The 25,233-nt window shown below is 43.9% G+C and overlaps 1 protein-coding gene across 1 annotated transcript in view; it reads right to left on the minus strand.

The window, feature by feature from the left end:
- Positions 1 to 25,233, minus strand: part of LOC137536814 (uncharacterized) — an 89,376-nt gene that overhangs the window by 18,856 nt on the left and 45,287 nt on the right. The window contains exon 5 of the mRNA XM_068259011.1: positions 8,277 to 9,817. Coding sequence (XP_068115112.1) covers positions 8,277 to 9,817 — 1,541 coding nt within the window. The remainder of the gene's footprint in view (positions 1 to 8,276; positions 9,818 to 25,233) is intronic.

Consider the following 25,233-nt stretch of genomic DNA (forward strand, 5'->3'; position numbering starts at 1 on the left):
GGTGTCATATATGCTCTGTGAATTATTTTAAATTGGATCAATTTGTCCCTTGAGGCTATTAAGTATTCAAATGATTTTATGAGAACATTTTCCCAATCTTCATCATCTAGATCAGAAATTAACCCAGTCCAGGGCTGCATGTAGACAGTGGAGTGGGGTTCATTAAGTAATATTATATGTTGGTACAAAGTAGAGTGCCTTTTTGAGATTTTCATTGCATAGAGTATCTTACAGTTCAGAACTTTGTAGACTAACCCGGGCCCCGCCATATTGCGACTGAAAGGCTTGTCTCAGCTGGAGAAAGCGAAAAAAATAGTTATGGCAATGAGAAGTTTTCTTTAAGACTGTCGAAGGTACTGTAGTTAGAGTGCTATTGGAAATAATATGTTTCAGCTGAGAGACGCCTCCCCTTATCCACACAACAGGGTCCGGGATCGAATAGAATTGTTCGAGCGTGTGGTTATTCCAGATGGGGGTGTTTGGGGATACCCTATTGGCAGGGGGTTTGTACCAGGAGTGTACTGTGTTCCAGGCCTCGATTACAACTTTCATGTTTAGGGTTAGAGGGTAGGGAGCTTTCATTCCTCTATATAGGATCTGTGCGAGAGCTTCAAAAGACCCCAAACAAGCCGCATCTAAAACTGTAGATGCATTAGAATGGTCTTGTACGAGCCACCAGTGAGCAGTTACCAATTGACTGGCTAGGAAGTATTTATATAAATTAGGGAATGCTAGCCCTCCCTCCATCCATGGTCTCTGTAGTTTCCTTAGGCTGATTCGGGGAGTTTTGTTATCCCAGATAAAACTGCACATTATTGAATTGAGTTGTGCAAAAACATTTTTGTTCAGTCGTATGGTGGAATTTCTAAATATACAGGTATATTTTGGTAGTAACTTCATTTTAATTAAGTTGATTCTTCCAACAAGGGACAAAGGGAGACACTTCCAACTAGTCAATTTAAGTTTAGTTTCTTGCAGAAGGGGGAGGATGTTGTACTGGTAGAAATCTGCAGGGTTATCAGATATCGAAACCCCCAAGTATTTGACCTTATCTACGGAATCTAAGGGTGTTTGTAGTTGGGAGTTTTTAGTAAGAGGAAGTATCTTTGATTTACTCCAGTTAACACATAAACCCGACAGTGGAGAAAAAGAATTGAAGATATCAAGTGCCCCAGTTATAGATTTGTCCGGGTCTTCAAGAAATAGTACCATATCGTCTGCATACAGGGATACCCTCTCCTCCAGCCCCCCCCCCCCCCCCCCACGAAAGCCCTTCAAAGAGTTATGTTGGCAAATTGCCATTGCTATCGGTTCGATGGCCATCGCGAAGAGGGCTGGAGAGAGAGGGCACCCCTGCCTAGTGCCCCTTTGTAAATGAATGTCTTTCGACAGCATTTGACCAATACGAATATTTGATTTGGGGTGACTGTGCATACCATTTATGATTAGCAGCACAAGGAATATTATGTTTTTATTGCTAGACTAGTGTTAGGCCTTCCCCGAGAGGGTCCGTCATCGCCGTGGGAAAGTCTATTAGGTAATAATCTGTGCACACATTATTTACTGAAGGTAACACTCTCCTTTGCCTGTTTTGAGTGCTAGGTGAGTAGCCAGAAGGACTTCACTTCTAACTACTTCTAGATTTTTCTAACTTTCTTAAACCTGTATCTTTGTACATAGGCTGCATTGGTCTTAGGGTAACGTAAGATAGACAGTTCTTAAGATAAACCTAAACTGGGTTCTAGACCTGGTTTAAGAGGCCATGAAACGCAAGATATTACTTCAGATTCCTGCTTTGCTGAGGCACCCTAAAGACATATGCCTGCCTTCTATCTCTGCTGTATACCTGTATTGCCAAATAAATCTACTTAGATAATTTCGAAGATGTCTTGTTCTATCTCCATGGTCTGCTGCTACTGTGAAGATATATAAACTTTAGAACAGAAAGTATCCGGGCACCAGCAGCAGCAGTATGCTTAGTAAACCTTTAATGCATCCCCAAACCGCATGACATACAAAGTGAAATGCCTAACGTCGTTTCACAGGACAAAACCTGCTTCTTCAGAGGCAACCAGTAACACAGTGGCATAAAACACAGCAAACTTAAATACAATACAATGCAAAATGTGGGCTTACCACGCCTCTTACCACCGCCCCACCGCCGAGCGTGCGTTTGTTTCGCCGCACCGCCCTGAGCTGCTGGCTCTGTGAACAGTCCGCTCGTCGCTTCCGGGTAGATCGATCAGGCATTTCCCTGATTGGTTACTGGGACGTCACATGACTATCCCATCACTTCCGCCCGGAGCGTAGCCAGTAGTATCGGTGTAGGTGATGTATGCCGGCGTCCAGTTTCCTAGGCAACCGGACCAGAAGCGTGGCGAGCCTGCAGATAAAATACAATACAACAGAGGGCATATTGTTAGAACATTTCAGCATAAAAACATTTAATATAATACTTTTAATACTATTAATACAACGATCTCCCATATTAAGCCCAGCACCATAAAAAGGAGTAGTACTAGTGCTTATTATCAAGAGCCAATTAAAAATAGAAATAGAAAGGTCATTCCTTGAAGCAAAATACAGGGATATGTAGACTTTAGATTTTGATTTTAATCCCCCGAAAGCCGCTACACCGTATTGGTGCTCAGCAATATCACTGGATGGGGACCATTCCCTCCACAGTGACACCTCAGATACCCGAGGTCAGCAATTTCAGGGGAATTTCGTACAAGTGGAACATATCCCTATGCTTCACTATTTACTGAACTTAAGGAACAAACAAAGCAAAGGTTATATACATAGGGGAGGAGCATCAGGGGAGCATAGGGAAATATAAATCTCTGTTATAATTACAGCATTTTTTATAATATCAATATTTATCTAAAAAGCACCACAATTCATTTCTCTCATTAAGACCCAGGTTGCCACATGCATTTGTGAGGGAGATCAGTTTAGCTTCCTCTCTACGGAGGCATTGATCTCGGTTGCCCCCTCTTTGTGGGATCTCCACTATTTTAAGACCACAAAACCGGAGACAGTCCGGATTTCCATCATGGTTTTCCCTAACATGGGCAATCAATCTTCCAGCCCCTTTACCTGTCTCTATTGACTTAAAATGTTCTTGAAACCGTTGTTTCATGGGTCTTGTAGTTTTGCCAATGTAGAATCTCCCACACGGGCAGATAATTGCATACACCGCAAACTTGGACCCACAATGGATGCAGTCCTTAAATACAATCCTGTAACCCCCCAGGTCCAAGTTTGCGGTGTATGCAATTATCTGCCCGTGTGGGAGATTCTACATTGGCAAAACTACAAGACCCATGAAACAACGGTTTCAAGAACATTATAAGTCAATAGAGACAGGTAAAGGGGCTGGAAGATTGATTGCCCATGTTAGGGAAAACCATGATGGAAATCCGGACTGTCTCCGGTTTTGTGGTCTTAAAATAGTGGAGATCCCACATAGAGGGGGCAACCGAGATCAATGCCTCCGTAGAGAGGAAGCTAAACTGATCTCCCTCACAAATGCATGTGGCAACCTGGGTCTTAATGAGAGAAATGAATTGTGGTGCTTTTTAGATAAATATTGATATTATAAAAAATGCTGTAATTATAACAGAGATTTATATTTCCCTATGCTCCCCTGATGCTCCTCCCCTATGTATATAACCTTTGCTTTGTTTGTTCCTTAAGTTCAGTAAATAGTGAAGCATAGGGATATGTTCCACTTGTACGAAATTCCCCTGAAATTGCTGACCTCGGGTATCTGAGGTGTCACTGTGGAGGGAATGGTCCCCATCCAGTGATATTGCTGAGCACCAATACGGTGTAGCGGCTTTCGGGGGATTAAAATCAAAATCTAAAGTCTACATATCCCTGTATTTTGCTTCAAGGAATGACCTTTCTATTTCTATTTTTAATTGGCTCTTGATAATAAGCACTAGTACTACTCCTTTTTATGGTGCTGGGCTTAATATGGGAGATCGTTGTATTAATAGTATTAAAAGTATTATATTAAATGTTTTTATGCTGAAATGTTCTAACAATATGCCCTCTGTTGTATTGTATTTTATCTGCAGGCTCGCCACGCTTCTGGTCCGGTTGCCTAGGAAACTGGACGCCGGCATACATCACCTACACCGATACTACTGGCTACGCTCCGGGCGGAAGTGATGGGATAGTCATGTGACGTCCCAGTAACCAATCAGGGAAGTGCCTGATCGATCTACCCGGAAGCGACGAGCGGACTGTTCACAGAGCCAGCAGCTCAGGGCGGTGCGGCGAAACAAACGCACGCTCGGCGGTGGGGCGGTGGTAAGAGGCGTGGTAAGCCCACATTTTGCATTGTATTGTATTTAAGTTTGCTGTGTTTTATGCCACTGTGTTACTGGTTGCCTCTGAAGAAGCAGGTTTTGTCCTGTGAAACGACGTTAGGCATTTCACTTTGTATGTCATGCGGTTTGGGGATGCATTAAAGGTTTACTAAGCATACTGCTGCTGCTGGTGCCCGGATACTTTCTGTTCTAAAGTTTATGGATTACGACTCTAAATTGTCTGGAGGCACAGCTGGAGTGACCTGTTACCCCCTACCTGTCTACAGTCCTAGCATCTTGTGCCAATCTATATTACTCTTTTCTTGGGATGCTACTGTGAAGAATGTTAAGTTATCGCAGATCCTGCGATATGGTGCCAACTGGTTTGTAACCCTTAGCAACCAACAATTACATTTTAACAAATGTCAGAGGCATTTTGACTCATCCCTAATTGTGAAGTTAGACAGCAATAAATACTGGGAGCTGTGAGGTAGAGAAATTATCCACTGATGTCACGGAGATCCAAAACTACTCATACATTTGTAGATAGATATAAATAAATACATGTATACTCTTATACATAAGTCCCCACTACTGTGACCAATCCATGTACAGTAATGTACAGTCACTATTATCAGCTTATTACTGGCTGGTAACACTAACTCACCCCTACTGTTACCAATCTATGTACAGTAATGTAAAAGAACCATTATCAGCTTATTACAGACCAGTAACACTAACTCACCCCTACTGTGACCAAGCTATGTTTAGTAGAGTAAAGTGATCATTATTTGCTTATTACAGGCCTATAAAAGTAACTCACTCCTACTTTGACCAATCTGTGTACAGTAATGTACAGTCACCATTATCAGCTTATTACAGGCCAGTAACACTAACTCACCCCTTACTGTGACCAATCCATGTTCAGTAGAGTAAAGTGATCATTATTTGCTTATTGCAGGCCTATAGAAGTAACTCACTCCTACTGTGACCAATCTGTGTACAGTAATGTACAGTCACCATTATAAGCTTACTACAGGCCAGTAACCATTATGGTCACTGTACATTACAGCACACAGATTAGTCACTGTAGTGGTGACTGATTTAGTGTTACCAACCCGTAATAAGCTGATAATATATCAATTTATTACAGATCGGAAACACTAAGTTGCCCCCTACAGTGACCAATCTGTGTACAATAATGTTCAGCGATCATTATAAGCTTATTACAGGCCAGTAACAAGTCACTTCTGTCACACTGCCCCCAGTCAATTTGTGTCACTTCTCACTCCGATTGCACATAGACATCCCAACATCCGATGCCACAATCTATATGCCAGCCAGCTGAGACACACACACACACACACACACACACACACACACACACACACACACACACACACACACGTGTGATGTGTAATGTGACTGCAGGGTATGCCTGTAATGAGGTATATGTACACAGGGAATTTGAGAAGTAATAGGAGTGTGATGTGTGTAATGTGACTGCACAGTGTGCCTGTAATGAGATATAAACACACTATGTACAGATGGAATGTGAGAAGTAATAGGGGTGTGATGTGTGTAATGGGATTGCACAGTGTGCCTGTAATAAGGTATAAACACACTATGTACAGATGGAATGTAAGAAGTAATAGGGGTGTGATGTGTGTAATTTGACTGCACAGTATGTCTGTAATGAGGTATAAACACACTATGTGCAGAGGGAATGTGAGAAGCAATAGGGGAGTGCTGTGTAATGTGACTGCACAGTGTGCCTGTAATGCGGTATAAACACATTATGTACACAGGGAATGCGAAAAGAATTAGGGGTGTGATGTGTGCAATGTGACTGCACAGCATGGATTAAATGAGGTATAAACAGGCTACGTACACAGGAAATGTGAGAAGTAATAGGGGTGTGATGTGTGTAATGTGACTGCACAGTGTGCCTGTAATGAGGTATAAACACACTATGTACACAGGGAATGTGAGAAGTAATAGGGGTGTGATGTGTAGTATGACTGCACTGTATGCCTGTAATGAGGTATGCACACAATATGTATACAGCGAATGTGAGAAGTAATAGGGCTGTGATGTGTGTAATAAGACTGCAATGTGTGTCTGTAATGAGGTATAAACACAATATGTGCACAGGAAATGTGAGAGGTAATAGGGCTGTGATGTATAATGTGACTGCACAGTATGACTGTAATAAGCTATAAATACAATTTAGTGAACGACTCTCAGAATTGGAAAGTGCTCGCTTTATCAGCATTGTTTTTCTACTGTGGGATCTAGCTGGATACTTCTCAATAATCCATCACCTCCCCCTCTTCACAAAACTCCATAGATATCAGGGTGTCTGTACTGTCAGTAAGCTGTCACCAAACACAATCAAGAATGATAATTTTAGATAATGAATCAGGCCAGTGTGTGAGCAGTGACACATAATAACTTAAAAATATTCAATATTTAATGTTAATTACCGTATTTTTCAGACTATAAGATGAATTTTTTTCCCCTAAAAGTGGAGAGAAAAAGTCAGTGCATCTTATAGTCCCAATAATACAATTTGGACAGACACCAGATGTCCCCCACAAGTACCTGCTGCAGCAGTCTGCTTCTATCTGAACTTCCAATCAAGGCCTGCTATAGCTCCGCTCTTTAAGTTGTGCTGATGTTCTCGTGGGCACAATCCCGGGGCCGTCATTGGAGCCAATCCCTGCACTTGTCAATAGCAGTAACCTATCAGATGTCAGTGGGCATGATTGGCCTCAATGACAGCGCTGTGGTCCTGCGCCAAACCACTAGCACAAGTTAAAAAGGCTCACTATCAGAATTCATGTGACCAGCAGTAGCATATTGCCGGTGCATAAAAAGTTGGTGACATGCTAATAGGCTGTGAGGGGACATTAGCAGCTTCCCACACAGCTGCTTTATCTCCCCATACTCTTTGATGCTGATCATGGCACATTGAGAGGATTACTGTGCCAGCTTCACCTCTTCCCTGGCCCATGAAATCACGCGAGGCCGCAGCTTCAGCAGCCCAACTAGGGCTGGATTGGTCCGGACATCCATGAAACCCTGCAAACTCATCCCAGGGACATAAAGCTTCCTGTGGTACTCATATCTGCTGCTGATCTATCTGGAGATACTGGACCTAAATAATTCATAACTGCATCATCCTGTTGTTGTCCCATCACTGCCACTGTGCTGCATGTGGTTAGGGGTTAGTAAGTGGTTAGTGTAGTGCAGTGTAGCTGATGGGGCACCAGGGGTTAGTGTAAGGTAGCTAGTGTAGCTGTTGAGGCAGAAGGGGTTAGTGTAGCTAGTGGGGCAGCAGGGGTCAGTGTTGTTGTTGAGGCAGCAGAAGTTAGTGTAGGGTAGTTAGTGTAGCTGTTGAGGGAGCAGGCGTTAGTGTAGCTAGTGGGGAAGCAGGGGTTAGTGTAGCTGTTGAGGCAGCAGGAGTTAGTGTAACTAGTGGGGCAGCAAGGGTTAGTGTAGCTAGTGGGGCAGCAGGGGTCAGTGTTGTTGTTGAGGCAGCAGAAGTTAGTGTAGGGTAGTTAGTGTAGCTGTTGAGGGAGCAGGCGTTAGTGTAGCTAGTGGGGAAGCAGGGGTTAGTGTAGCTGTTGAGGCAGCAGGAGTTAGTGTAACTAGTGGGGCAGCAAGGGTTAGTGTAGCTAGTGGGGCAGCAGGGGTTAGTGTAGCTAGTGAGGCAGCAGGGGTTAGTTTAGCTTAGTTAGTGTAGCTGTTGAGGCAGCAGGGGTTAGTGTAGCTTGTGGGGCAGCAGGGATAGTGTAGCTTAGACAGAGAGAGTTTGGTGGAGAAGGTCCACAAGAAACCCCTGCACCATGGCAGCACCCAGGTTTAGTAATTTTTCATGTTGATTTTTGTCCTCTAAACCTAGGTGTGTCTTGTGGTCTGGAGCATCTTCACGTCTGAAAAAATGGTACCCACCTGTTCTGGTCTCTGTAAGAGGGTCCTCCTCTTTAGTTGTCCCCATCATGTCACCCACTTCTGCAGACATCTGATCTCTCTTCACATACATCTCTTCTTCTTCCTCTTTAATTGTTCTCATCATGTCACCCTCCTCTGCAGATAGCTGATCACTTCTCACACACATCTCTTCTTCTTCCTCTTTAATTGTCCTCATCATGTCCCCCTCCTTCATAGACTGCTGATCACCCCTCACACACATCTCTTCTTCCTCTTTAATTACCCTTATTATTAAACCCTCCTCCTTGGACTGCTGATCACTCCTGACATATGTCTCTTCTTCTTCCTCTTCAATTGTCCCCATCATGTCACCTTCCGCCGTAGAATGGCGATCGCCACTCACATATGTCTCTTCTTCTTCATCTTTAATTGTCCTTATCGGGTTACTCTCACCCATAGACTGTTGATCATCCCTCACACATGTCTCTTCTTCTTCCTCTTTAATTGTCCCCATCATGTCACCTTCCGCCGTAGAATGTCGATCGCCACTCACATATGTCTCCTCTTCTTCTTCATCTTTAATTGTCCTTATCGGGTTACTCTCACCCATAGACTGTTGATCACCCCTCACACATGTCTCTTCTTCTTCCTCTTTAATTGTCCTCATCCTTTCACCATGATCCATAGACTGCTGATCACTCCTCACATACATCTCTTCTTCTTCCTCTTCATTGGCCCCCAATATGTAACCTTCCTCCATAGACTGCTGATCACTCCTCACATAAATTTCTTCTTCTTCCTCTTTATTGGTCCTCATTAGGTAACCTTCCTCCATAGACTGCTGATCACTCCTCACATACATCTCTTCTTCTTCCTCTTTATTGGTCCTCATTATGTAACCTTCCTCCATAGACTGCTGATCACTCCTCACATAAATTTCTTCTTCTTCCTCTTTATTGGTCCTCATTAGGTAACCTTCCTCCATAGACTGCTGATCACTCCTCACATACATCTCTTCTTCTTCCTCTTTATTGGTCCTCATTATGTAACCTTCCTCCATAGACTGCTGATCACTCCTCACATACATCTCTTCTTCATCCTCTTTAATTGTCCTCATCATGATACCCTCCTCCCTAGATTGCTGATCACTCCTCACATGTGTCTCTTCTTCTTCCTCTTTAATGGTTTCCATCATTGCACCATGATCCATAGACTGCTGATCACTCCTCACATAAATATTTTCTTCTTCCTCTTTATGGGTCCTCATTATGTCACCCTCCTCCATAGACTGCTGGTCACTCCTCACATATGTCTTTTCTTCTTCCTCTGTAATTGTCCTTATTACGTCACCCTTCTTCATAGACCGCTGATCATTCCTTACATACGTCTCTTGCTCTTCCTCTTTATTTGTCCCCATCATGTCACCTTCCCCCGCAGACTGCTGATCACTCCTCACATAGGTCTCTCTTTCTTCTTCTTTATTTGTCCTCATCATGTCACCCTTCTCCACACACTGATGGTCTTTGAGCTCAGATCTTAGCTCTGAAAAGGATAAATTATATCTGTAAAATATTAGTATTATTAAACAGAGCACAGAAAAGAACATAATTTGTTAGGGACTGATAATATCCCATAAGTTGTGGTATGCTGCATATTCAGTACCACAGTCCTCTCTTCCAGTGTGCCCTGCTCATTATCTGGTGCTTCTCTCCTCCTCTCCATGCACACATTACTGTGATTTTACAGCAGTGCCTGCATTAATGGATGGATAAGGATGTGAAATGAGAACAGCTGGAGACAGAGGAAGACAGGAGCAGAGGTGTGCAGCTAATTAGCTATAAATTATTATTACTTATGGTTTTAGAACCTGATAACCTGGGCAGATGGGATAACATCTCCATATCCTGACCTTACATGAGCCCACTTGCCCATCATCTATGAACCCCAAACCTTCCAATAGCCATAGCTACAAACCTCCCAGCTGGGACTGTGCCAATACCAGGACCAAAGCAGCAGAGGCCACCCAAACACTCTCCAGGTGCAGCCTCGATCTTCTCTGTCTGTCCTACCAGTCATGCCCCTTGTTACTTGGTTCCACCCCCGAGCTGTGACCCACCAACCATCATCTTTGTGCAGACTCCAACCTCTCCCACTGAGGGACTAACTAACACCAGTGGCTCCTGGCTCCACATTGGCTTCTTCCTATCAGAGATACAATGGATACAGTAATCTGGCAGCATTATCTGATCTGCTGAAAATGGACACAATGGGCAGATCCTGCTCCTTCATAGCCTCAATCCCAGAGACCTCCATTCATCCACAACAACTTCATTGTACAATGTATTATTGGCTGCCGACATTAATGACTGTTGCTATCTATGAACAGCTGCTGGCAAAAGCTATCAGGGAATATGTCCTCCTTCACAGGGAAGAGCCTCCCATAACAGCTGTGATAAACCTAAAAACATGGCTGATTGCAGTACAAAACACAAATGATAACAGGCTTATTAACATGCATGATTTATAGCATAAGAAGTAAGGGAAATAAAGAGATAAGGTATATTTTGGAGGTAATGACACACAAAAAAAGTTACCATCTCTGGCTTTTATTTAAAAATTGTACTATTAATAGTGTTCCCAGAAAACTACATCCTCTATAGTTTTACTTAAAGGAGTCATCAGGCAAAAAAAAAAAAATGAGTTTCACTTACCTGGGGCTTCTACCAGCCCCATGCAGCCATCCTGTGCCCTCGTAGTCACTCACTGCTGCTCTGGTCCCCCTCCATCAGCTCATTTAGTTTTTGCCGACCTTGAGGTCGGCGGATCGCATTGCGCACATTTATACGCATTCCCGCTGGTACAGGAACATTAACGCATACATATTTACGCATTACGTGAAATTGTACGCGTTGAACCCCAAACGCGTAAAAATGTATGCGTTAATGTTCCAGCAGACATCTTCCAACCATATAAACTGTTTCACTCCAGTCATTGATAAGTGTCAGTCAGTGATGGAGCTCAAGGTCCAATTTGGCAATTTCAATCCCTGGAAGGCTTAGGGTGCATACACAAATCCAGTTTTGATGGAACAATCACTGACCAATGTAACACTTCCATGTAGTATGAGGGCCAACAAATGTTGGATACTATAAAGAGAATGTGTTGGCAAGCTCTCATACTACCTGGAAGTGCTAAGGGAGGGCATATGGCTACACTGCAGGCATATGATGTAAGTATTACTATAGCAACTGCTATAGGATCTGTAGCCATGGAGGTTGGGTTGTTGGTCTTGGACGCCAGTCAGCAAGTCTCTATGACTACAGAGCTCTCTCTCATCATGTGGGTTATATGATGAGAGAGGACATTTTAATCTTAAGATACTCCAATGCTAGAAAGAAAGAAGATCATGGAGTCTCAGAAAGGTCTCTTCCTTCACTCACTTACTCTGCATATGGGGAAAGGGGATACATATATTTGGGGGGCTAATCTTCCTATATTTGGGGGCTGATCTGGCAACCTATACACAAGAGGTGGAGGGGGGGGTTATCTGGCTACCTATACTTTGGGGGCAAATCTTGCTATGTATACTGGGAAGGGGGGGGGGGGGAAATAACCTGGCTACCTATACTTGGGGGGCTAATCGGACTACCTATATTTGGAGGTTGATCTGGAACCATATACATAAAGGATGGGGGGAGGTGGGTAATCTGGCTACCTATACTTGGGGGGGCTAGTCTGGCCACCTATATATTTGTGTGTGTGGGGGGGGGCAGTTGGATTACCTACACTTGGAGGGGGTAATCTGTTTATCCATACTAGGGTATAACTATACTGGGAGGCTAATGCAGCCACATTATATTAGGGGCCCTTCTTGCTAACTATACGGGGGGGGGGGGGGGGGGGTAACCTGGCTACCTATATTGAGGGACTTATTTGCAACCTATACTGGGGGATGGGGGGGTTTCTTCAGACTACCTACACTGGGGGAGCACATCTGGTTACCCATACATACCTACATCTAGCTACCTATGCTTGAACTACCTAATGCTGGTGAGGGGGGCATCCCTGGATCCCTGTACGGGGGTGGAAGGAGAAGTGGTATCTTTGGCAATAAAAACACCTTATAAACGTTTTGGGGCGTGGGGATAAACAAAATGATGATTTCTAGTTATGCCCCTGACTGACTGCAGGGTATGACAATTACTTAGGGTGGAATGATCAGGATAGTGACAAGAGTACTAGGATCTCCTTTGTACCAAAGTATATCCACCTAACCTCCTATTCTGCTCAATATAGAACAACAATATAGAACAGTAGACACACTATTACCTCTTCCAAAAATGTGTTCTCACCGCTTCCTGCAACTTGTTTTCCTACAGTATTACATCACTTCCGGACGAAGTGCGCTCGCCATCTTGTGGTGAATAGGCTAAATGCAGCCATTGTTTGTGGAATCACCTGCAATTCTGCTAGCAAATACTATTGCTATTATTGTTACTGCTACACAAAATCCTCACCTTTAGGGCCCTTTCACAGGAGCAGTTGGCAGGCAGTGAAAAGACTCTCATAGCTCCCAACTGTCCCTTTTTCGGAGGGACTGTCCATTTTTGGGAGCCCTGTCCCTCTTTCACCCTCATTTGTCTCTCTTTCAGGACTTTGTCCCTCTTTCTATGTAAATATATATTTCTCTACTAAAAATGTGTTTGATTGAATCTAAACTTTATTCCCAACCTTAAAATTGATATATTACTAATTTTAAAATGTTACTATGAAGGAAAATGAACCAGGCAGGGGCGTAACTAGAAATCACTGGGCCCCCCTGCGAATATTTGGATGGGGCCCCCCCCCCATAGGTGCCAAATAATCGTAATGGGGCAGCGTTTCACTGTAAATTAATTGTAAAGTGGGCAGCACCAGTCACCAGAAAATAGTGACATGAGCAGCAGTCACCAGAAAATTGTAACGTGGGCAGCATTCACCAGACAATCGTAATGTGAGCAGCGTTCACCAGAATATCGTAATGTGGGACAGAAAATCGTAATGTGGGCAGAGTTCACCAGAAAATTGTAACATGGACAGCATTCACCAGACAATCGTAACTTGGGCAGTGTTCACCAGAAAATCGTAATGTGGGCCAGAAAATCGTAATGTGGGCAGCGTTCACCAGAAAATCGTAACGTGGACAGCATTCACCAGACAATCGTAACGTGGGCAGTGTTCACCAGAAAATCGTAATGTGGGCCAGAAAATCGCAATGTGGGCAGCAGTCACCAGAAAATCGCCATGTGGGCAGCAGTCACCAGAAAATTGCAATGTGGGCATCAGTCACCAGAAAATCCTAATGTGGGCAGCAGTCACCAGAATATCGTAATGTGGGCAGCAGTCACCAGAAAATCCTAATGTGGGCAGCAGTCAGTCACCAGAATGTCGTAATGTGGGCAGCAGACACCAGAAAATCCTAATGTGGGCAGCAGTCACCAGAAAATCCTTATGTGGGCAGCAGTCACCAGAAAATCGCAATGTGGGCAGCAGTCACCAGAAAATCGCAATGTGGGCAGCAGTCACCAGAAAATCCTAATGTGGGCAGCATACACCAGAAAATCGTAATGTGGGCAGCAGACACCAGAAAATCGCAATGTGGGCAGCAGACACCAGAAAATCGCAATGTGGGCAGCAGACACCTGAAAATCGCAATGTGGGCAGCAGACACCTGAAAATCGCAATGTGGGCAGCAGACACCTGAAAATCGCAATGTGGGCAGCAGACACCTGAAAATCGCAATGTGGGCAGCAGACACCTGAAAATCGTAATGAGGGCAGCAGACACCTGAAAATTGCAATGTGGGCAGCAGTGACCAGAAAATCGCAATGTGGGCAGCAGTGACCAGAAAATCGTAATGTGGGCAGCAGACACCTGAAAATCGCAATGTGGGCAGCAGACACCTGAAAATCGTAATGTGGGCAGCAGACACCTGAAAATCGTAATGTGGGCAGCAGACACCAGAAAATCGCAATGTGGGCAGCAGACACCAGAAAATCATAATGTGGGCAGCAGACACCTGAAAATCGTAATGTGGGCAGCAGACACCTGAAAATCGTAATGTGGGCAGCAGACACCTGAAAATCGTAATGTGGGCAGCAGACACCTGAAAATCGTAATGTGGGCAGCAGTGACCAGAAAATCATAATGTGGGCAGCAGACACCTGAAAATCGTAATGTGGGCAGCAGATACCAGAAAATCATAATGTGGGCAGCAGACACCAGAAAATCATAATGTGGGCAGCAGACACCAGAAAATCATAATGTGGGCAGCAGACACCAGAAAATCGCAATGTGGGCAGCAGTGACCAGAAAATCGCAATGTGGGCAGCAGACAACAGAAAATCGTAATGTGGGCAGCAGTCACCAGAAAATCATAATGTGGGCAGCAGACACCAGAAAATCATAATGTGGGCAGCAGTCACCAGAAAATCATAATGTGGGCAGCAGACACCTGAAAATCACAATGTGGGCAGCCAGCAGTGACCAGAAAATCACAATGTGGGCAGCAGACACTAGAAAAAAAAAATGCACCTGTGAAAAAAAAAAACAATTCACTTACCTGACAGAAGTCTTCTCCTCTCCCGGCATCTGGCTCGCAGCTCCCCGAGTCCTCTTGCAGCACATCTCCCGCGCTGACAGGCAGAGTGCAGGGCTACGGCAAGATGGCTGCCGAAGCCCTGTACTAGAGACACAAATAGTCTCCAGTGTAGGGCTTCTTCGGCGGCCATCTTGCCGTAGCCCTGCTCTGCCTGCCGGAGACTATGCAGGCTGCTGGAGCGGAGCTGCGGGGAATGAACTGGCGCAGCGTCTATTAGACGCTGCGGCCAGTTGAGCACCTTGCTGGGGGGTCCAGAGCAGCGCTCCCCCCACGCACAGTGAGCGGGCCCCAGAGCAGCCCCGGGCGGCAGGGCCCCCCTGCGGCTGAGAGAGTCGCATCCCCGGTAGGTACGCCGGTGGTGACAGCCTTTCCTCCTCCGGGCCCCTGACTTGCTAGGGGCCCCCCTGCAACTGCAGGGGCTGCAGGGTCTATTCCTACGCCCCTGGAACCAGGATAGAAAGGACCAGTGTGGTTTGAATTATAAAACAACATATGTTTCTTATGAAATCTTTATGGTATGCGTGACTAAAAGCGTGGTGAGAGCATGGCCAGGGTTGTGGAAGGGGCGTGGCTTAAGTGTCCCTTTTTCTCATCTCAAAAAGTTGGGAGGTATGCTGTCTAACTCTCACAACTGCTTGCTGCTGCCTGGTAAATGGCCTGGTAAATGATCCCTGCTGCTTGGTAACTGCTCACTGATGCGTAGATCAACTGCCTCTGCGAATGGGCCTTTAGGCCTTGTTCACATTGCGTTCAGCCCGCGTGTCCATCCGCGATGGCCTTATTTTGAGGTGTTTTTTCTTTCCAATTCCTGGCGCTTGGGTGGGCGTTTTTTGGGGGGTTAGCAGTTTCCGACGCATTTTTCACGAGCGTTTTGATAATTCACTCCCTGACGCAAGTCAGGAAGTTAACTCTTTGATCCGGAAAAGTATAAATACAATGTATTTATTCTTAAAAATGCGACGCAATCGCTCCACAAAGCGGTTTTGTGAGCGTTTTTTTGCGTTTTTCCTATACTTCCCATTATAGCAAAAATGCCCTAATGGCTCAAGCGCTGCTTTTGAAAACTGACAGCGCACGGAACACTTTAGTCTGAACTACACTATAGCACAACATGGTGTAACCGCTTTCTCTGCGTTTCTGAAAAAACGCCAACGCTTACATTTTTCAAAAAACGCCTCTAATGTGAACAAAGCCTTAGAGATGTGGTATTATGTCTTAAAGACTACCTGATAAAAGAAAAGATTTAGAGTATGAGGGGCATCGTATCCAAATATGCAAAGATATTTCTCCAATTACCCAGTGAGAAAGTAACTGGCAGCTGAATTCCCAGATAATGTATGGACCGGCATGGCCACTGAAATGGGAAGGAAGCTTGTAGCTGTAATACACGATGAGATGCCAACAACACATTCAAAGTACAGGATATGGAGAAACTGATCTTGTAATTAGAAAGGAAGCTATAATAGGCCATCTTTTCCATTAAAATGGAGAGTGCAACAGTGGGATTTGTAAAAAATAAATAAAAGGTTATCAGCAAATACTGACACTTTATGCTCTGCACCTCCCATTCTGACACCCTGTATGGCCTGTTCTGAACGTACCAATCCAAAAACAGTTCCAGAACTGGAATACAAATTAAATGGGAAGTTGGGCATCCCTGCCGCGTACCAATAGCCAAGTCAAAAGGCTGTGAAAGAAAGCCATTCGCCTTAACTTTAGCAGATGGGTTCTAATACAGCAGGGAAACCCACTATAACATTGTATTACCCAAATCCTTATGCTATAAAGAAGCCCCAAGGAAGGCCTTCACAATCTGACACTATTTATTTAAAATTTTTAAAAAAAAATTAAAAAAAAAGATTTAAAATGCTCAGTCACCACATCAATTTGGGAAAGTCAATCGTTTTCCTCAATCGAAGGAAAAATTGATTGCAAAACTGCGGGTCATGCTACTAGCTTTTCTCGTGGTACTTCTGCACCTACATAATGGAAATATTACTGCTGATTGATGAATCAACCCTAACACTGATGAACAGAAATCTGGTATCATTTACAGTAGGTATTGGTCGAGGTACAGATATCCGGTATTAATTGGTGTACAGATATCAATCAGGTATCAATTGGCCTACTGCTATGAGGTATGAATCAGCTATCATTAAGGCTAACAATATCACTCAGGTATCACATGGCGTACCAATATCAGGTATCAGTCACCTATTAATTGGTCTACAGATTATAGGTATTGATCAGGTAACAACTGGCATAGAGATATGAGGTATCAATCAAGTATAAAGGCCTGTAAACATTGCTGACCGGCACCCAATCCCTCAGGCGACATTGCTGAGCCAACACTGACAGACACAGTCAGCTGTGTAGTTGACTTTGCGCTCTGATGCTTTGCGAGGGGGGGAACGACGGAGCATATGTGACGTCACGTGGCAGGAAGGGGAGCAGTGTGCACAATGGAGTAGGCCGTCACTCACTGGGAAGATCACCTGTGTAGCAGGGGTTGTGGGCTGAGGTGGGAAAAACGTTTACTTACCTCCAGGTCCCCTCTGTTTTGTCTGTAACACCCTCAAGATCTTTTACTAGTCTAGTCACTGGCTAGGTATTGATATTAATTAGGAGCTATAAATGAGAGGTGGATTAAAATAATCCACCGCTTGCATCAACAGAAATGTAACTGGTGCGGTACTAATAGTGCGACTGTTACTATGGTAACATGCAAATACCATGGGTCAAGCTACTAGCGTATCTTGTGGTACTTATGTACATAATTAACAGTAATATTGCTGCTATTTCTTGAATCAACCCCATTGGCTCACAATTGAGCTGTATATGACTCTTCACATATAAATTGACCCCCACAGGACTGATAACTGCTTAAACGCATTACTGACCAAAGTTCTCAGTCATAACGGAGGTTAAACCTCCCTGCGCCAGATAGGCCCTTACCTCCCAGCTTGTATTGCATGCACCGTTACATGTATAATGGCTCCCATTTTGTTTTTTAGACTTGGACTGCCATTATGGGTCAGGCGCCCCCTAACCATACAGATTGCACCACTCGGGTTCCCTCAAATGATCCAATGGGCTGGCCTCTACAGCCCCTGTATGATGTCAGACGCACCTGGCTCTATGAAGCCTGCCAGTGTCGGATCGTTTGAGGGAACCCGCATGGTGTAATCTGTATGGTGAGTGGATGCCTGACCCATAATAGCAGAGCAGACACCTATGGGCATATTCTGCTAAGCCCAGGCGCTTTGAATCTTCTATCCACATGAGTGCGCTGATGATGAGTGCAGGAAGCTTCTTAGTACTTTTATCATTTTATGTCTATTTTATTTTTCTACATGAGAGAGCTGGATTAAAGAAACATTATGCATTGTGAAGGGACTTCCTTGTATGAGTCAAAAAAACACTAGACCCACCTGACACTTGTGGATCTTGTCTCACTGGTGGTGTGCTGTGATTGCAACTGTTATAACAGTAATGCATTATGTAGAGCATTTTCTTATAGGTATCTGAATATACCAGTGGAGGAGCGCTGTCATACTTTTATACTTGTGCTTTTTTTCCCCTGGAACATTTGATAACAATTAAACAACGGACATTGACTTTCATAATTTACTGTAAGTAACTGGACATTGAGCTATTGGTTGGTGCAGTTGTATTTATTTTTCACACAGTACAGACCAAAAGTTTGGACACACCTTCCCATTCAAAGAGTTTTCTTTATTTTCATGACTATGAACATTGTAGATTCACACTGAAGGCATCCAAAACTATGAATTAACACATGTGGAAGTATAGTACATAACCAAAAAGTGTGAAACAACTGGAAATATGTCATATTCTAGGTTCTTCAAAGTAGCCACCTTTTGCTTTGATTACTGCTTTGCACACTCTTGGCATTCTCTAGATGAGCTTCAAGAGGTAGTCACCTGAAATGGTGTTCCAACAGTCTTGAAGGAGTTCCCAGAGATGCTTAGCACTTGTTGGCCCTTTTGCCTTCACTCTGCAGTCCAGCTAACCCCAAACCATCTCGATTGGGTTCAGGTCTGGTGACTGTGGAGGCCAGGTCATCTGGCGCAGCACCCCATCACTCTCCTTCCTGGTTAAATAGCCCTTACACAGCCTGGAGGTGTTTGGGGTCATTGTCCTGTTGAAAAATAAATGATGGTCCAACTAAACGCAAACTGGATGGAATAGCATGCCGCTGCAAGATGCTGTGGTAGCCATGCTGGTTCAGTATGCCTTCAGTTTTGAATAAATCCCCAACAGTGTCACCAGCAAAGCACCACCACAGCATCACACCTCCTCCTCCTCCATGCTTCACGGTGGGAACCAGGCATGTAGAGACCATCCATTCACCTTTTCTGCGTCACACAAAGACATGATGGTTGGAACCAAACATCTCAAATTTGGACTCATCAGACCAAAGCACAGATTTCCACTGGTCTAACGTCTATTCCTTGTGTTCTTTTGCCCAAACAAGTCTCTTCTGCTTGTTGCCTGTCCTTAGCAGTGGTTTCCAGATATTCTTCCATGAAGGCCTGATTTACACAGTCTCCTCTCAACAGTTGTTCTAGAGATGTGTCTGCTGCTAGAACTCTGTGTGGCATTGACCTGGTCTCTAATCCGAGCTGCTGTTAACCTGCGATTTCTGAGGCTGATGACTCGGATGAACTTATCCTCCATAGCAGAGGTGACTCTTGGTCTTCCTTTCCTGGGGAGGTCCGCATGTGAGCCAGTTTCTTTGTAGCGTTTGATGGTTTTTGAGAATGCACTTGGGGACACTTTCAAAGTTTTCCCAATTTTTCGAACTGACTGACCTTCATTTCTTAAAGTAATGATGGCCACTCGTTTTTCTTTACTAAGCTGCTTTTTTCTTGCCATAATACAAATTCTAACAGTCTATTCAGTAGTAATACTAGCTGTGTATCCACCTGACTTTTCCACAACGCAACTGATGGTCCCAACCCCATTTATAAGGCAAGAAATCCCACTTATTAAACCTGACAGGGCACACCTGTGAAGTGAAAACCATTTCAGGTGACTACCTCTTGAAGCTCATCAAAAGAATGCCAAGAGTGTGCAAAGCAGTAATCAAAGCAAAAGGTGGCTACTTTGAAGAACTTAGAATATGACATATATTCAGTTGTTTCACACTTTTTGGTTATGTACTATACTTCCACGTGTTAATTCATACATTGGATGCCTTCAGTGTGAATCTACAATGTCCATAGTCATGAAAATAAAGAAAACTCTTTGAATGAGAAGGTGTGTCCAAACTTTTCGTCTGCACTGTATGTATGTATATATATATATATATATATATATATATATATATATATATATATATATATATATACAGTGGAGGAAATAATTATTTGACCCCTCACTGATTTTGTAAGTTTGTCCAATGACAAAGAAATGAAAAGTCTCAGAACAGTATCATTTCAATGGTAGGTATATTTTAACAGTGGCAGATAGCACATCAAAAGGAAAATCGAAAAAATAACCTTAAATAAAAGATAGCAACTGATTTGCATTTCATTGAGTGAAATAAGTTTTTGAACCCCTACCAACCATTAAGAGTTCTGGATCCCACAGAGTGGTTAGACACTTCTACTCAATTAGTCACCCTCATTAAGGACACCTGTCTTAACTAGTCACCTGTATAAAAGACACCTGTCCACAGAATCAATTAATCAAGCAGACTCCAAACTCTCCAACATGGGAAAGACCAAAGAGCTGTCCAAGGATGTCAGAGACAAAATTGTAGACCTGCACAAGGCTGGAATGGGCTACAAAACCATTAGCAAGAAGCTGGGAAACAAGGTGACAACTGTTGGTGCGATTGTTCGAAAATGGAAGGAGCACAAAATGACCATCAATCGACCTCGCTCTGGGGCTCCACGCAAGATCTCACCTCGTGGGGTGTCAATGGTTCTGAGAAAGGTGAAAAAGCATCCTAGAACTACACGGGAGGAGTTAGTGAATGACCTCAAATTAGCAGGGACCACAGTCACCAAGAAAACCATTGGAAACACATTACACCGCAATGGATTAAAATCCTGCAGGGCTCGCAAGGTCCCCCTGCTCAAGAAGGCACATGTGCAGGCCCGTCTGAAGTTTGCCAATGAACACCTGAATGATTCTGTGAGTGACTGGGAGAAGGTGCTGTGGTCTGATGAGACCAAAATAGAGCTCTTTGGCATTAACTCAACTCGCTGTGTTTAGAGGAAGAAAAATGCTGCCTATGACCCCCAAAACACCGTCCCCACCGTCAAGCATGGGGGTGGAAACATTTTGCTTTGGGGGTGTTTTTCTGCTAAGGGCACAGGACAACTTAATCGCATTAACAGGAAAATGGACGGAGCCATGTATCGTGAAATCCTGAACGACAACCTCCTTCCCTCTGCCAGGAAACTGAAAATGGGTCGTGGATGGGTGTTCCAGCACGACAATGACCCAAAACATACAGCAAAGGCAACAAAGGAGTGGCTCAAGAAGAAGCACATTAAGGTCATGGAGTGGCCTAGTCAGTCTCCGGACCTTAATCCAATAGAAAACCTATGGAGGGAGCTCAAGCTCAGAGTTGCACAGAGACAGCCTCGAAAACCTTAGGGATTTAGAGATGATCTGCAAAGAGGAGTGGACCAATATTCCTCCTAAAATGTGTGCAAACTTGGTCATCAATTACAAGAAACGTTTGACCTCTGTGCTTGCAAACAAGGGTTTTTCCACTAAGTATTAAGTCTTTTATTGTTAGAGGGTTCAAAAACTTATTTCACTCAATGAAATGCAAATCAGTTGCTATCTTTTATTTAAGGTTATTTTTTCGATTTTCCTTTTGATGTGCTATCTGCCACTGTTAAAATAAACCTACCATTGAAATGATACTTTTCTGAGACTTTTCATTTCTTTGTCATTGTACAAACTTACAAAATCAGTGAGGGGTCAAATAATTATTTCCTCCACTGTATATATATATATATATATTTATTTAACATATTGCATGAAAGGACCCTTATGAATTATCCTTGAGGCTGGTTTCCCACTGTCAACCTGTGTTGCTGGTGATTGCATCACACCGCAATGCTAAAAAAAAAGGCTTTTTGGGGATTTACGAATATGCTGTAATCCCCTTTCTGGCTGTTAGCCAAGCAGGAAGTGAGGCTCTGTAGCGCTCACTACCTGTGGCAGAAATAAGAATAGCGCAGAAGTGTATTGAAAAAAATACACTTCTGCGCATGCGCTCTGTAATGCAAAAACTTTTTAAAAAACTATGCTTCACCATAAACTTTACATGACTTCAGGTCCGACACACATCACCGGGCAAGCCGGCTTTTGACGCGCTGTTTCCCTCGCGTGTGCAGTGCGGCGAAAAATGTCACTTATGGCACATCACATAGCACTGTACGAGTGTGAAAGGCCCCATAGACTTTCATTGCCTTAGCCTTACCGCAGGGTAACGTAACGGAATGAAGACACCCCAGTGTGAAAGGGACCTCAGGGATTAATCACAGGACACTTTGCTGCATATGTAATTGATCTCCCCTTTCTATATTTATATACAATGTATTGCAGCTTGTACTATTAATTATGCTGTCCTGACTCTCCATTTGTGTTAGTATTTTGAGCAATTATTAAACTGTTTTATGTGCTCTGTGAACATACCGTAATCAAAACAAAGCATTACATTTATATGTATATTTAACGCTTTACTTTTTTCACAAACACATTTATGTGGCTGAGCAACACAGTCCTGATAACGAGGGGGTTGAAAAGCTTTTTGTTTTTGCTGTGAGTTGAACGAACCATATTTTATGTCACACTGATATGACTGCTGTGCACAACTAAGAATCAGAATTTAAGGCTAGGTTCACAATGGACAGTTGCATAATGCGCGCATTAAAATGTGTGTGAACCACAATGGAAACTGGACATAGACTTTTAATGCAAAGCCTGCATGCAGTGAGTTAGAAAAGTGCGATCCTTTACAACACAGTACTGTGAACAGGCCCAAAGAATTGTATGGGTAAAGAGTTCTCATGCAAAAGTATTCTGCAATACAACTGACCACAGTGAACTAGGCCTGACACATTAAAGTGAAAATTAGAATGTGGGGCTCCAGGAAAGTTCTATACAGAATGGTTACTAGACATAAAATTAATTGGCCTCAATTCACTAAGCAGTTTAGGACTAATCTACTGATGGTTTTTAGTCTACTGATGGTTTGGTGTAATGTTTTAGACCTGTTTTTAGACCTGGTCTAAAACATTCAGTAAAGCAGGAGAAATGATCAACAGATGCAATTCACAAAGGCAAACAAGGAGTAACCACGTCCACTTTTTCTGACAGAGATTAGACCAGCTGATTTCTGTAGGTAAAGTAATTCTGTGGAGTATTTTAGATGTGAGGATGGAACCTTTTGAATTATATATGCAGGAGTTTAATTGTATCCAGAGGAGAGGTCATCAGAGGAGAAGGATGTCAGTCATAGCTACTAGTTTGTGAATTGCATCTTTTGATCATTTCCCCTGCTTTACCCACCTAATTACCAAATGGTTTAGACCAGGTCTAAATCATTTTGTAATAGTGAATTCCCTTTCGATGCAACTGACCAAACCATCAGTAGACCAGTCAAAACTGCTTAGTGAATTGAGGCAATTATCTAGCCAGTGACTAGACTAGTCAAAGATCTTGAGGGGGCTACAGACAAAACAGAGGGGACCTCAATGACTACAGGGGTTGCAAGAAACCGCACATAAGTAAAAGTTAACTTTTTTCCCACCTTGAGTTTCCTTTAAAGCAAATCTGAGAGGAAGGTTAATTAAAGTTTTATTCATACCTGTGGCTTCCTCTAGCCCCCTTCACTCAGATTTGTCCCTCGCCGCCGTCCTCTGCCACCTCGCACCGCCGCAATCTGCCCCAGTAATTTTAGGAGTCGGGGATAACTGCGCATGTGCAGCCTGGGCATGCACATGTACCCCTTCATGCTCCCATCACCGGTAGAGTTCTGTGCCTGCGCCCGCGGGATTGCAACAGGGGAGCGTGCACAGCCGTACTGCGCCTGCGCCAACTCGCTGAATTACCGGGCCAGATTGCAGAGGAATGAGGCAGGGAGGGACAGATCAGCATGAAGGGGGCTAGACAGAGGAAGCCCTAGGTATGTATAAAACTTTTATTATCCTTTGTATCAGGTACACTTTAAGGGCCATAAAAGCAAACTGGGAAACTGATTCTGGGGACTTAGACCACAATCAGATGCATGATAACCAGTGACTTTCCAGATTCTCTGCTAGCTTGGGCTTAAAGACTCTGGTTTCCCAGAGACAAAGAGGAGAAGCAGATAATGCAAAATCTGGTGATGTATTGTTCTATTGCAATCTTTTTTATTTTCTTTGTGACTAACTTTATTTTTTGAAATTATGGTAACTACACTGTACGATAGTTACAAATATAATTGTTCTATTTACATTTTGTCCTTGGGGCAGCCCATGCGGAGCCATGGTGACACTTGAGTCGGGAAAAACAGCTGTACATATGAGAGAACTGAAGAGCTGAATGTGGGAAATGGGTGCAGCATTAATAACATTTGGAGCCACATCAGATATCTTGAACTTGAGCCTGCCTGCCTCACTGTGTGTCCACTACCACGTACCAGTTTGTGCCTCACTGTGTGTCCACTACCACGTACCAATCTGTGCCTCACTGTGTGTCCACTACCACATACCAGTCTGTGCCTCCTACCACATACCAGTCTGTGCCTCATTGTGTGTCCACTACCATGTACCAGTCTGTGCCTCACTGTGTGTCCACTACCACGTACCAGTCTGTGTCTCACTGTGTGTCCGCTACCATGTACCAGTCTGTTCCTTACTGTGTGCCCACTACCATGTACCAGTCTGTGCCTCAATGTGTGTCCACTACCACGTTTCAATCTGTGCCTTACTGTGTGTCCACTACCACGTACCAGTCTGTGCCTCACTGTGTGTCCACTACCACGTATCAGTCTGTGCCTTACTGTGTGTCCACTACCACGTACCAGTCTGTACCTCACTGTGTCTCCACTACCACGTACCAGTCTGTGCCTCACTGTGTGTCCGCTACCATGTACCAGTCTGTGCCTCACTGTGTGTCCGCTACCACGTACCAGTCTGTGCCTCACTGTGTGTCCGCTACCATGTACCAGTCTGTGCCTCACTGTGTGTCCGCTACCACGTACCAGTCTGTGCCTCACTGTGTGTCCGCTACCACATAGCAGTCTGTCTCTCACTGTGTGTCTGCTACCAATTACCAGTCTGTGCCTCACTGTGTGTCCACTAC

Source organism: Hyperolius riggenbachi, chromosome 10, assembly GCF_040937935.1.
Source record: "Hyperolius riggenbachi isolate aHypRig1 chromosome 10, aHypRig1.pri, whole genome shotgun sequence".
Classification (NCBI taxonomy): domain Eukaryota; kingdom Metazoa; phylum Chordata; class Amphibia; order Anura; family Hyperoliidae; genus Hyperolius; species Hyperolius riggenbachi.